This window comes from Procambarus clarkii, chromosome 48 (genome assembly GCF_040958095.1).
Source record: "Procambarus clarkii isolate CNS0578487 chromosome 48, FALCON_Pclarkii_2.0, whole genome shotgun sequence".
Lineage (NCBI taxonomy): Eukaryota > Metazoa > Arthropoda > Malacostraca > Decapoda > Cambaridae > Procambarus > Procambarus clarkii.
The window spans coordinates 30,225,202-30,240,201 of record NC_091197.1 but is presented as its reverse complement, the minus strand read 5'-3'; the positions used below and the strand labels follow the sequence as shown (position 1 = coordinate 30,240,201).

The following is a 15,000-nucleotide window of genomic DNA, read 5'->3' as shown; positions in this document are numbered from 1 at the left end:
CACACACACACACACCACACCCCACACACACACACACACACACACACACCCCACACACACACCCACACACACACACACACACACACACACCACACCCCACACACACACACCACACACACACACACACACACACACACACACACACACACACACACACACACACCCCACACACACACACACACACCAGTACAGGCTACCACACACGGCTCAGTAAGGGTATTTAACCCAGTCTTAATAATTAAGTGCGTGAGACTGAGTGTGTTAATGCCTGACACAACAGAAGACTTGAACTACGACAGGAGTGTGGACTCATTAATGAGGGACTTAACATACGAGGAAGGTTAACGATGTCTGGGGTTAATTACCTTGGTAATATGACGGGTCCCCACCTGCTGCTCGCTGTCCATCGCCGCTGGCATAACCGTACCCACCTGTGGGGGGAGAAGGTGGGGTTAGTGGGGGTGTACTGTGGGGGTGTACCCACCTGTGGGGGGAGAAGGTGGGGTTAGTGGGGGTGTAATGTGGGGGTGTACTGTGGGGGTGTACTGTGGGGGTGAACCCACCTGTGGGGGGAGAAGGTGGGGTTAGTGGGGGTGTACTGTGGGGGTGTACTGTGGGGGTGTACCCACCTGTGGGGGGAGAAGGTGGGGTTAGTGGGGGTGTACTGTGGGGGTGTACTGTGGGGGTGTACCCACCTGTGGGGGGAGAAGGTGGGGTTAGTGGGGGTGTACTGTGGGGGTGTACCCACCTGTGGGGGGAGAAGGTGGGGTTAGTGGGGGTGTACTGTGGGGGTGTACCCACCTGTTGGGGGAGAAGGTGGGGTTAGTGGGGGTGTACTCTGGGGGTGTACCCACCTGTGGGGGTGTACCCACCTGTGGGGGGAGAAGGTGGGGTTAGTGGGGGTGTACTGTGGGGGTGTACCCACCTGTGGGGGTGTACCCACCTGTTGGGGGAGAAGGTGGGGTTAGTGGGGGTATACTGTGGGGGTGTACCCACCTGTGGGGGTGTACCCACCTGTGGGGGGAGAAGGTGGGGTTAGTGGGGGTATACTGTGGGGGTGAACCCACCTGTGGGGGGAGAAGGTGGGGTTAGTGGGGGTGTACTGTGGGGGTGTACCCACCAGTGGGGGTGTACCCACCTGTGGGGGGAGAAGGTGGGGTTAGTGGGGGTGTACTGTGGGGGTGTACCCACCTGTGGGGGTGTACCCACCTGTGGGGGGAGAAGGTGGGGTTAGTGGGGGTGTACTGTGGGGGTGTACCCACCTGTGGGGGTGTACCCACCTGTTGGGGGAGAAGGTGGGGTTAGTGGGGGTATACTGTGGGGGTGTACCCACCTGTGGGGGTGTACCCACCTGTGGGGGGAGAAGGTGGGGTTAGTGGGGGTATACTGTGGGGGTGAACCCACCTGTGGGGGGAGAAGGTGGGGTTAGTGGGGGTGTACTGTGGGGGTGTACCCACCAGTGGGGGTGTACCCACCTGTGGGGGGAGAAGGTGGGGTTAGTGGGGGTGTACTGTGGGGGGTGTACCCACCTGTTGGGGGAGAAGGTGGGGTTAGTGGGGGTATACTGTGGGGGTGTACTGTGGGGGTGTACTGTGGGGGTGAACCCACCTGTGGGGTGAGAAGGTGGGGTTAGTGGGGGTGTACTGTGGGGGTGAACCCACCTGTGGGGGGAGAAGGTGGGGTTTGTGGGGGTATACTGTGGGGGTGTACTGTGGGGGTGTACTGTGGGGGTGTACTGTGGGGGTGAACCCACCTGTGGGGGGAGAAGGTGGGGTTAGTGGGGGTGTACTGTGGGGGTGTACCCCCCTGTGGGGGGAGAAGGTGGGGTTAGTGGGGTGTACTGTGGGGGTGTACTGTGGGGGTGAACCCACCTGTGGGGGGAGAAGGTGGGGTTAGTGGGGGGGTACTGTGGGGGTGTACCCACCTGTGGGGGGAGAAAGTGGGGTTAGTGGGGGTGTACTGTGGGGGTGTACTGTGGGGGTGTACCCACCTGTGGGGGGAGAAAGTGGGGTTAGTGGGGGTGTACTGTGGGGGTGTACCCCCCTGTGGGGGGAGAAGGTGGGGTTGTACTGTGGGGGTGTACCCACCTGTGGGGGTGTACCCACCTGTGGGGGGAGAAGGTGGGGTTAGTGGGGCGTATACTGTGGGGGGAGAAGGTGGGGTTAGTGGGGGTATACTGTGGGGTGTACCCACCTGTGGGGGGAGAAGGTTGGGTTAGTTGGGGTATACTGTGGGGGTGTACCCACCTGTGGGGGGAGAAGGTTGGGTTAGTTGGGGTATACTGTGGGGGTGAACCCACCTGTGGGGGGAGTAGGTGGGGTTAGGGGTGTACTGTGGGGGTGTACTGTGGGGGTGTACCCACCTGTGGGGGTGTACCCACCTAGGGGGAGAAGGTGGGGTTAGTGGGGCGTATACTGTGGGGGTGTACCCACCTGTGGGGGGAGAAGGTGGGGTTAGTGGGGGTATACTGTGGGGTGTACCCACCTGTGGGGGGAGTAGGTGGGGTTTGTGGGGGTATACTGTGGGGTTTACCCACCTGTGGGGGGAGAAGGTGGGGTTAGTGGGGTATACTGTGGGGGTGTACTGTGGGGGTGTACTGTGGGGTGTACCCACCTGTTGGGGAGAAGGTGGGGTTATTGGGGGTATACTGTGGGGTTTACCCACCTGTGGGGGGGAGAAGGTGGGGTTAGTGGGGTATACTGTGGGGTGTACCCACCTGTGGGGGGAGAAGGTGGGGTTAGTGGGGTATACTGTGGGGGTGTACTGTGGGGGTGTACTGTGGGGTGTACCCACCTGTGGGGGGAGAAGGTGGGGTTAGTGGGGTATACTGTGGGGGTGTACTGTGGGGTGTACCCACCTGTGGGGGGAGAAGGTGGGGTTAGTGGGGGTATACTGTGGGGGGAGAAGGTGGGGTTAGTGGGGGTATACTGTGGGGGTATACTGTTGGGGTATACTGTGGGGGTATACTGTTGGGGTATACTGTGGGGGGTGTACCCACCTGTGTGGGGGAGAAGGTGGGGTTAGTGGGGGTATACTGTGGGGGTGTACTGTGGGGGTGAACCCACCTGTGGGTGAAGAAGGTGGGGTTAGTGGGGGTATACTGTGGGGGTGTACCCACCTGTGGGGGGAGAAGGTGGGGTTAGTGGGGGTATACTGTGGGTGTACCCACCTGTGGGGGGAGAAGGTGGGGTTAGTGGGGTATACGGTGGGGGTGTACTGTGGGGGTGTACTGTGGGGTGTACCCACCTTTGGGGGGAGAAGGTGGGGTTAGTGGGGGTATACTGTGGGGGAGTAACAGGTCACCCCACAAACAACAGGGGGACGTATTTACACATGTAATCCCTTGAATGGTGTTTAATTAGTCTTGTTCATCATTATCCTCACGAGATACTGGCCAGGGATGGTAGTTAGAGATGGTAGTTGTGGGTGGTAGTTAGGGGTGGTAGTTAGGGGTGGTAGTTAGGGGTGGTAGTTAGGGGTGGTAGTCTGTAGTTCCATCTCTCTCGGTGCTCTCTGATATAACATTCAACATTCCCCCTCTGCCAACATCTGGGTACAAGTCTCCCAGCTCAGTTGACTCATTACAGACCAGACCAGAGGTACGCTCAGGACTGGTGCTGCTTCGTTTAGCATCCCGGGTGAAATATTATATGTGATATTGATCTATTTTCATCTAATGATGCTATTTGTCTCATTATCTCTTCTGGCGTCATCGTAATATTTGATACATATAGGTGTACATTGGTCCTCTTCTATACATAGGGGGGTACATTGGTCCTCTTCTATACATAGGGGGGTACATTGGTCCTCTTCTATACATAGGGGTGTACATTGGTCCTCTTCTATACATATGGGGTACATTAGTCCTCTTCTATACATAGGGGGTACATTGGTCCTCTTCTATACATAGGGGTGTACATTGGTCCTCTTCTATACATAGGGGGTACATTGGTCCTCTTCTATACATAGGGGTGTACATTGGTCCTCTTCTATACATAGGGGGGTACATTGGTCCTCTTCTATACATAGGGGGGTACATTGGTCCTCTTCTATACATATGGGGTACATTAGTCCTCTTCTATACATAGGGGGTACATTGGTCCTCTTCTATACATAGGGGTGTACATTGGTCCTCTTCTATACATAGGGGGTACATTGGTCCTCTTCTATACATAGGGGGTACATTGGTCCTCTTCTATACATAGGGGGGTACATTGGTCCTCTTCTATACATAGGGGTGTACATTGGTCCTCTTCTATACATAGGGGGGTACATTGGTCCTCTTCTATACATAGGGGGTACATTGGTCCTCTTCTATACATAGGGGTTACATTGGTCCTCTTCTATACATAGGGGGTACATTGGTCCTCTTCTATACATAGGGGTTACATTGGTCCTCTTCTATACATAGGGGTTACATTGGTCCTCTTCTATACATAGGGGGTACGTAGGTCCTCTTCTATACATAGGGGTTACATTGGTCCTCTTCTATACATAGGGGTTACATTGGTCCTCTTCTATACATAGGGGGTACATTGGTCCTCTTCTATACATAGGGGTTACATTGGTCCTCTTCTATACATAGGGGGTACATTGGTCCTCTTCTATACATAGGGGTTACATTGGTCCTCTTCTATACATAGGGGGTACATTGGTCCTCTTCTATACATAGGCGGGTACATTGGTCCTCTTCTATACATAGGGGTTACATTGGTCCTCTTCTATACATAGGGGGTACGTAGGTCCTCTTCTATACATAGGGGTTACATTGGTCCTCTTCTATACATAGGGGGTACATTGGTCCTCTTCTATACATAGGGGGTACATTAGTCCTCTTCTATACATAGGGGGTACATTGGTCCTCTTCTATACATAGGGGTTACATTGGTCCTCTTCTATACATAGGGGGTACATTGGTCCTCTTCTATGCATAGGGGGTACGTAGGTCCTCTTCTATACATAGGGGTTACATTGGTCCTCTTCTATACATAGGGGGTACATTGGTCCTCTTCTATACATAGGGGTGTACATTGGTCCTCTTCTATACAAAGGAGGTACGTAGGTCCTCTTCTATACATAGGGGGTACATTGGTCCTCTTCTATACATAGGGGGTATATTGGTCCTCTTCTATACATAGGGGTTACATTGGTCCTCCTCTACAGCTGGGAGCGGTTTAGGCTCTGGCATGAACACAATATGGAAACTGGCGTTGGTCTCCTCACAGATGTTCTTGTCATTATCTGTGTACTTTCCTCCCCTCTTGCATGATGTAGTCGCTAGAGGTGCAGCAGGTGCTCTGAGAGAGAACTGTCAACACCAGAGGCCCCAGACTCTTCAACACGCTTCCTCAACACGTGAGGGACATAACTGGCCGACCCCTCACACTGTTCAAGAGTGAACTGGATAAGCTCCTACACCACCACCACTCACCACCACCACTACTACCACCACCACCACCCCCCCCCCCCACAGTAACCCCACACCAAGCTACCACCCACCACCACCACCACCCACCACTCACCACCACCAGCACCACCACCACCACTACCACTACCACCCACCACCACCACCACCCCCACCCCCCCCCCCCCACAGTAACCCCACACCAAGCTACCACCACTTAAAGGTTTCCGATAGACTGCAGCTCCGACGTCTTTATTAAGGCCATTTTTAAGCTGCATCCGACCAATTAGAGCCGCCCAAACTGCCTAATTGCGCCATGATAATTGTAATCAGATATGATCTGTAAGTATTACATAGTAAGAATGTCGATAGTTAGTTTAGCAGTGAAGGAACCTGTGCCTTGCTGTGTATGGGGGTAGGGGGGTGTATGGGGGGTGTAGGGGGTGTATGGGGGGTGTAGGGGGGTGTATGGAGGTAGGGGGTACATGGGGTAGGGGGTGTATGGGGGGTGTATGGGGGTAGGGGGTATATGGGGGTAGGGGGGTGTATGGGGGTAGAGCGGGTGTATGGGATGGGGGCCCCCACACCCCTACACCACACACACGCACACCCCTAAACCACACACACGCACACCCCTACACCACACACACGCACACCCCTAAACCACACACACGCACACCCCTAAACCACACACACGCACACCCCTACACCACACACACGCACACCCCTACACCACACACACGCACACCCCTACACCACACACACGCACACCCCTACACCACACACACGCACACCCCTACACCACACACACGCATACCCCTACACCCACACGCACACCCCTACACCACACACACGCACACCCCTACACCACACACACGCACATCCCTACACCACACACACGCACACCCCTACACCACACACACTCACACCCCTACACCACACACACGCACATCCCTACACCACACACACGCACATCCCTACACCACACACACGCACATCCCTACACCACACACACGCACACCCCTACACCACACACACTCACACCCCTACACCACACACACGCACACCCCTACACCCACACGCACACCCCTACACCACACACACGCACACCCCTACACCCACACGCACACCCCTACACCACACACACGCACACCCCTACACCACACACACGCACACCCCTACACCACACACACGCACACCCCTACACCACACACACGCACACCCCTACACCACACACACGCACACCCCTACACCACAAACACTCACACCCCTACACCACACACACGCACACCCCTACACCCACACGCACACCCCTACACCACACACACTCACACCCCTACACCACACACACGCACACCCCTACACCACACACACGCATACCCCAACACCACACACACGCACACCCCTACACCACACACACGCACACCCCTACACCACACACACGCACACCCCTACACCCACACGCACACCCCTACACCACACACACTCACACCCCTACACCACACACACGCACACCCCTACACCACACACACTCACACCCCTACACCACACACACGCACACCCCTACACCACACACACTCACACCCCTACACCACACACACTCACACCCCTACACCACACACACTCACACCCCTACACCACACACACGCACACCCCTACACCAAACACACGCACACCCCTACACCCACACGCACACCCCTACACCAAACACACGCACACCCCTACACCACACACACGCACACCCCTACACCACACACACGCACGCCGCTGCGCACGCAACTCACCCTAATACCTGGCCTATTAGCTATGCAAATTAGACTTGTTTAATATAAATCATGTGGAAGAGGAGGCCATAGTTGGTGAGTTAAGGCGCGGAGTCTCCCCTTACCGGGGCTCCAAGCCGCCCGATCACATGGCGACTCGAAGAACGCAATTCGAGCCCCTTAAACGTCCTCCTAAGGAGGTTTGGGGCCCCCTGATGCTGAAATAATTGGTGTTTCAGGGTTGGCTGAGGACCTTCCCTGCGTTTGTGGTTTGTGAAGCTGTTCCGGGGTGTGTGGGGCTGTGTTGGTGTGTGGGGCTGTGTTAGTGAGAGGCTGTGTTGGTGTGTGGGGCTGTGTTGCTGTGTGGCTGTGTTGGTGTGTGTGGCTGTGTTGGTGTGTGTGGGGCTGTGTTGGTGTGTGTGGGCTGTGTTGGTGTGTGTGGCTGTGGTGGTGTGTGGGGCTGTGTTGGTGTGTGGGGCTGTGTTGGTGAGGGGCTGTGTTGGTGTGTGTGGGGCTGTGTTGGTGTGTGGCTGTGTTGGTGTGTGGGGCTTTGTTGGTGTGTGGGGCTGTGTTGGTGTGTGTGGCTGTGGTGGTGTGTGGGGCTGTGTTGGTGTGTGGGGCTGTGTTGGTGTGTGTGGGGCTGTGTTGGTGTGTGGCTGTGTTGGTGTGTGGGGCTGTGTTGGTGTGTGTGGCTGTGGTGGTGTGTAGGGCTGTGTTGGTGTGTGTGACTGTGTTGGTGTGTGTGGGGCTGTGTTGGTGTGTGGCTGTGTTGGTGTGTGTGGGGCTGTGTTGGTGTGTTGGGCTGTGTTGGTGTGTGTGACTGTGTTGGTGTGTGTGGGGCTGTGTTGGTGTGTGTGGCTGTGTTGGTGCGTGGGGCTGTGTTGGTGTGTGTGACTGTGTTGGTGTGTGGGGCTGTGTTGGTGTGTGGGGCTGTGTTGGTGTGTGTGGGGCTGTGTTGGTGTGTGGGGCTGTGTTGGTGTGTGGCTGTGTTGGTGTGTGTGTGGCTGTGTTGGTGTGTGTGGGGCTGTGTTGGTGTGTGGGGCTGTGTTGGTGAGGGGCTGTGTTGGTGTGTGTGGGGCTGTGTTGGTGTGTGGGGCTGTGTTGGTGTGTGGGGCTGTGTTGGTGAGGGGCTGTGTTGGTGTGTGTGGGGCTGTGTTGGTGTGTGGGGCTGTGTTGGTGAGGGGCTGTGTTGGTGTGTGTGCGGCTGTGTTGGTGTGTGTGGGGCTGTGTTGGTGTGTTGGGCTGTGTTGGTGTGTGTGGCTGTGTTGGTGTGTGTGGCTGTGTTGGTGTGTGTGACTGTGTTGGTGTGTGGCTGTGTTGGTGTGTGGGGCTGTGTTGGTGTGTGTGACTGTGTTGGTGTGTGGCTGTGTTGGTGTGTGGCTGTGTTGGTGTGTGTGACTGTGTTGGTGTGTGACTGTGTTGGTGAGGGGCTGTGTTGGTGTGTGTGGGGCTGTGTTGGTGTGTTGGGCTGTGTTGGTGTGTGTGGCTGTGTTGGTGTGTGTGGCTGTGTTGGTGTGTGGGGCTGTGTTGGTGTGTGACTGTGTTGGTGAGGGGCTGTGTTGGTGTGTGGGGCTGTGTTGGTGTGTGGCTGTGTTGGTGTGTGGGGCTGTGTTGGTGTGTGGGGCTGTGTTGGTGTGTGTGGGGCTGTGTTGGTGTGTGGGGCTGTGTTGGTGTGTGGCTGTGGTGGTGTGTGGGGCTGTGTTGGTGTGTGGCTGTGTTGGTGTGTGGCTGTGTTGGTGTGTGTGGCTGTGTTGGTGTGTGGCTGTGTTGGTGTGTGGCTGTGTTGGTGTGTGGGGCTGTGTTGGTGTGTGACTGTGTTGGTGAGGGGCTGTGTTGGTGTGTGGGGCTGTGTTGGTGTGTGGCTGTGTTGGTGTGTGGGGCTGTGTTGGTGTGTGGGGCTGTGTTGGTGTGTGTGGGGCTGTGTTGGTGTGTGGGGCTGTGTTGGTGTGTGGCTGTGGTGGTGTGTGGGGCTGTGTTGGTGTGTGGGGCTGTGTTGGTGTGTGTGGGGCTGTGTTGGTGTGTGGGGCTGTGTTGGTGTGTGTGGGGCTGTGTTGGTGTGTGTGGGGCTGTGTTGGTGTGTGTGGGGCTGTGTTGGTGTGTGGGGCTGTGTTGGTGTGTGGCTGTGGTGGTGTGTGGGGCTGTGTTGGTGTGTGGGGCTGTGTTGGTGTGTGTGGGGCTGTGTTGGTGTGTGTGACTGTGTTGGTGTGTGTGACCGTGTTGGTGTGTGGGGCTGTGTTGGTGTGTGTGGGGCTGTGTTGGTGTGTGTGACTGTGTTGGTGTGTGTGGGGCTGTGTTGGTGTGTGGGGCTGTGTTGGTGTGTGTGGGGCTGTGTTGTTGTGTGTGTGGCTGTGTTGGTGTGTGGGGCTGTGTTGGTGTGTGGGGCTGTGTTGGTGTGGGGCTGTGTTGGTGTGTGGGGCTGTGTTGGTGTGGGGCTGTGTTGGTGTGTGTGTGGCTGTGTTGGTGTGGGGCTGTGTTGGTGTGTGGGGCTGTGTTGGTGTGTGGGGCTGTGTTGGTGTGGGACTGTGTTGGTGTGTGGGGCTGTGTTGGTGTGGGGCTGTGTTGGTGTGTGTGTGGCTGTGTTGGTGTGGGGCTGTGTTGGTGTGTGTGACTGTGTTGGTGTGTGGGGCTGTGTTGGTGTGTGTGACTGTGTTGGTGTGTGTGACTGTGTTGGTGTGTGACTGTGTTGGTGTGTGGCTGTGTTGGTGTGTGTGACTGTGTTGGTGTGTGTGACTGTGTTGGTGTGTGGGGCTGTGTTGGTGTGGGGCTGTGTTGGTGTGTGTGTGGCTGTGTTAGTGTGGGGCTGTGTTGGTGTGTGGGGCTGTGTTGGTGTGTGTGACTGTGTTGGTGTGTGACTGTGTTGGTGTGTGTGACTGTGTTGGTGTGTGGGGCTGTGTTGGTGTGGGGCTGTGTTGGTGTGTGTGTGGCTGTGTTGGTGTGGGGCTGTGTTGGTGTGTGGGGCTGTGTTGGTGTGTGTGGCTGTGTTGGTGTGTGTGACTGTGTTGGTGTGTGTGACTGTGTTGGTGTGTGTGGCTGTGTTGGTGTGTGACTGTGTTGGTGTGTGTGACTGTGTTGGTGTGTGTGACTGTGTTGGTGTGTGTGACTGTGTTGGTGTGTGTGGCTGTGTTGGTGTGTGGCTGTGTTGGTGTGGGGCTGTGTTGGAGTGTGTGACTGTGTTGGTGTGTGGCTGTGTTGGTGTGTGTGACTGTGTTGGTGTGTGGCTGTGTTGGTGTGTGGCTGTGTTGGTGTGTGTGGGGCTGTGTTGGTGTGTTGGGCTGTGTTGGTGTGTGTGACTGTGTTGGTGTGTGTGACTGTGTTGGTGTGTGTGACTGTGTTGGTGTGTGTGGGGCTGTGTTGGTGTGTGTGACTGTGTTGGTGTGTGGCTGTGTTGGTGTGTGGGGCTGTGTTGGTGTGTGTGACTGTGTTGGTGTGTGTGGGGCTGTGTTGGTGTGGGGCTGTGTTGGTGTGTGTGACTGTGTTGGTGTGTGTGACTGTGTTGGTGTGTGTGACTGTGTTGGTGTGTGGGGCTGTGTTGGTGTGTGTGACTGTGTTGGTGTGTGTGGCTGTGTTGGTGTGTGACTGTGTTGGTGTGTGTGACTGTGTTGGTGTGTGTGGGGCTGTGTTGGTGTGTGTGACTGTGTTGGTGTGTGGCTGTGTTGGTGTGTGGGGCTGTGTTGGTGTGTGTGACTGTGTTGGTGTGTGTGGCTGTGTTGGTGTGTGTGACTGTGTTGGTGTGTGTGACTGTGTTGGTGTGTGTGACTGTGTTGGTGTGTGGGGCTGTGTTGGTGTGTGTGACTGTGTTGGTGTGTGGCTGTGTTGGTGTGTGGGGCTGTGTTGGTGTGTGTGACTGTGTTGGTGTGTGTGGCTGTGTTGGTGTGTGTGGCTGTGTTGGTGTGTGTGACTGTGTTGGTGTGTGTGACTGTGTTGGTGTGTGTGGCTGTGTTGGTGTGTGTGGCTGTGTTGGTGTGTGTGACTGTGTTGGTGTGTGTGACTGTGTTGGTGTGTGTGACTGTGTTGGTGTGTGGGGCTGTGTTGGTGTGTGTGACTGTGTTGGTGTGTGTGACTGTGTTGGTGTGTGTGACTGTGTTGGTGTGTGGGGCTGTGTTGATGTGTGTGTGGCTGTGTTGGTGTGTGGCTGTGTTGGTGTGTGGCTGTGTTGGTGTGTGTGACTGTGTTGGTGTGTGGGGCTGTGTTGGTGTGTGTGACTGTGTTGGTGTGTGGGGCTGTGTTGATGTGTGTGTGGCTGTGTTGGTGTGTGGCTGTGTTGGTGTGTGGCTGTGTTGGTGTGTGGGGCTGTGTTGGTGTGTGTGTGGCTGTGTTGGTGTGGGGCTGTGTTGGTGTGTGTGGCTGTGTTGGTGTGTGTGACTGTGTTGGTGTGTGTGTGACTGTGTTGGTGTGGGGCTGTGTTGGTGTGTGTGTGGCTGTGTTGGTGTGTGTGTGGCTGTGTTGGTGTGGGGCTGTGTTGGTGTGTGTGGCTGTGTTGGTGTGTGTGACTGTGTTGGTGTGTGGCTGTGTTGGTGTGTGGGGCTGTGTTGGTGTGTGGCTGTGTTGGTGTGGGGCTGTGTTGGAGTGGGGCTGTGTTGGTGTGTGGCTGTGTTGTATACTCAAAATATACACTCAAATATACACACAAATATACTCACAAATACACTCAAATTACACTCACAATTAAGTTCATAAATTCACTCACAGAATTACCCACTAACACCCACAATACAACTCTCAAATACAGTTACAGTCAGAGCAACAAATACAGCCACAAATACGGGATATTCCGCGACCCCTTCAACAGTACTTCTGACGGGAGGAGGGGAGGGGGGGGTGGGGGAGGGGTGAGGGGGGAGGGGTGGAGGGGTGAGGGGAGAGGGGGAGGGGTGAGGGGAGAGGGGGAGGGGGGGCGGAACCCCCAGCCATTGCCCATATATTTATCTATCAACAAATCTTCAATTCCGAAGTCAATGGTGAGGAAATTCAGAAGAGATAGACCAGGCCAGTAGAGTAATACCACATGCACGCTCCCTATCACTCCCCAGACACGCACACGCATAAACACACACACACACACACGCGCGCACACACACGCACACGCACACACGCACACACTCACACTCACACACGCACACGCGCACACACATGCAGCCCCAGCATGGAGTCCATATCTAGTGAAGGATAAGACTAATCTGGAAAAGGTTCAAAGGTTTGCCACCAGACTAGTACCCGAGCTGAGAGGTATGAGCTACGAGGAGAGACTACGGGAATTAAACCTCACTTCGCTGGAAGACAGAAGAGTTAGGGGGGACATGATCACCACATTCAAGATTCTCAAGGGAATTGATAGGGTAGATAAAGACAGTCTATTTAACACAAGGGGAACACGCACAAGGGGACACAGGTGGAAACTGAGTGCCCAAATGAGCCACAGAGAAGTTAGAAAGAACTTTTTAGTGTCAGAGTGGTTGACAAATGGAATGCATTAGGCAGTGATGTGGTGGAGGCTGACTCCATACACAATTTCAAGTGTAGATATGATAGAGCCCGGTAGGCTCAGGAACCTGTACACCAGTTGATTGACAGTTGAGAGGCGGGACCAAAGAGCTAAAGCTCAACCCCCGCAAGCACAACTAGGTGAGTACACGGTTGGCAGGTCCTGCCTCACAGGGTTACTTGAATTCTACGACCAGGCAACAAAACTAAGGCAAGAAAGAGAAGGGTGGGCAGACTGCATATTTTTGGATTGTCAGAAAGCCTTTGATACAGTCCACACAAGAGGTTATCTTGAGGTTATCTTGAGATGATTTCGGGGCTTTAGTGTCCCCGCGGCCCGGTCCTCGACCAGGCCTCCACCCCCAGGAAGCAGCCCGTGACAGCTGACTAACACCCAGGTACCTATTTTACTGCTAGGTAACAGTGGCATAGGGTGAAAGAAACTCGGCCCATTGTTTCTCGCCGGCGCCTGGGATCGAACCCAGGACCACAGGATCACAAGTCCCGCGTGCTGTCCGCTCGGCCGACCGGCTCCCTCGGCTAATGTAAAAGCTAGAGATGCAGGCTGGAGTGAAAGGGAAGGTACTCCATTGGATAAAGGAGTACCTAAGCAACAGGAGACAACGAGTCTGTGTGAGGGGTGAGGTCTCAGATTGGCGAGACGTTACAAGTGGAGTCCCGCAGGGGTCAGTCCTTGGACCTGTACTATTTCTGGTATATGTAAATGATCTCCCAGAGGGTATAGAATCGTTTCTCTCAATGTTTGCTGATGATGCAAAAATTATGAGGAGGATTGAAACTGAGGACGATAGTAGGAGACTACAAGATGACCTGGACAGACTGAGTGAATGGTCTAACAAATGGCTGTTGAAGTTCAATCCCAGCAAATGCAAAGTAATGAAACTAGGCAGTGGAAACAGGAGGCCAGACACAGGATACAGAATAGGAGATGAAGTACTTAATGAAACAGACAGAGAGAAAGATCTAGGAGTTGATATCACACCAAACCTGTCTCCTGAAGCCCACATAAAGAGAATAACATCTGCGGCATATGCGAGGCTGGCTAACATCAGAACAGCGTTCAGGAACCTGTGTAAGGAATCATTCAGAACCTTGTACACCACATATGTAAGACCAATCCTGGAGTATGCGGCCCCAGCATGGAGCCCGTACCTTGTCAAGCACAAGACGAAGCTGGAAAAAGTTCAGAGGTATGCCATTAGACTAGTCCCAGAACTAAGAGGCATGAGTTATGAGGAAAGGCTGCGGGAAATGCACCTTACGACACTGGAAGACAGAGGAGTAAGGGGAAACATGATCACAACCTACAAAATCCTCAGGGGAATCGACCGGGTAAACAAGGATGAACTATTCAACACTGGTGGGACGCGAACAAGGGGACACAGGTGGAAGCAGAGTACCCAAATGAGCCACAGAGACGTTAGAAAGAACTTTTTCAGTGTCAGAGTAGTTAGTAAATGGAATGCATTAGGAAGTGATGTGGTGGAGGCTGACTCCATACACAGCTTCAAATGTAGATATGATAGAGCCCAATAGGCTCAGGAACCTGTTCACCTGTTGATTGACGGTTGAGAGGCGGGACCAAAGAGCCAGAGCTCAACCCCCGCAAGCACAATTAGGTGAGTACACACACACACACACACACACTCACACACACACACACACCACACACACACACACACACACACACACACACACACACACACAAATCAGGACCCATAAACAAAGGACCGATTACTCCACGGAGGAAAAGCTGCAAGTCTCACGTTCTCTGGCGGGGGGCGGCGGGGGGCGGCGGGGGGAGAGAGAGGTAGGGGGCGAGGAAGTGGACCGCCTCCACCTCCCCCTCCAACACCCCCACCATCACCCCCCTCTAAACCCTCCAGTGTTGCTCTCTGGCCTCTCCTGCCTTCACCCCGCCTCCCTCCCAGGGTTCGACGCCCGCAGACCTCAACTTAGGGACCTAACACCTCACTAAATGGCAATAGAAAACCTCCACAAATCTATCAAAATGGGGGGTAAAATGGGGGCGGGGACGGGGCGGCTTACGCCCATTAGGCTCCTGCATCTCACAATTATGTCAATCAGGGTGACAGCTGCGTTCTGGGCGGCGAGGGAGGGCCAGGGTGACACGCCAGGGTGACACGCCAGGGTGACACGCCACTGTGGGAGGCCAGAGGAGCAGGTACTGCCTAGGGTGAGGGCCAGGGTGACACGCCAGGGTGACACGCCAGGGTGAGGGCCAGGGTGAGGGGCCAGGGTGAGGGCCAGGGTGATTGGGCCAGGTTGAGGGCCAGGGTGAGGGGCCAGGGTGAGGGGCCAGGATAAGGG

At 55.0% G+C, this 15,000-nt stretch overlaps 1 protein-coding gene across 1 annotated transcript in view; it reads right to left on the bottom strand.

The window, feature by feature from the left end:
- Nucleotides 1-282: 282 nt before the first annotated feature.
- Nucleotides 283-15,000, bottom strand: part of LOC123764882 (homeobox protein onecut) — a 472,865-nt gene continuing 458,147 nt past the window's right edge. The window contains exon 4 of the mRNA XM_069302672.1: nucleotides 283-431. Within this exon, the coding sequence (XP_069158773.1) occupies nucleotides 358-431 (74 nt within the window). The 3' untranslated portion in view covers nucleotides 283-357. The remainder of the gene's footprint in view (nucleotides 432-15,000) is intronic.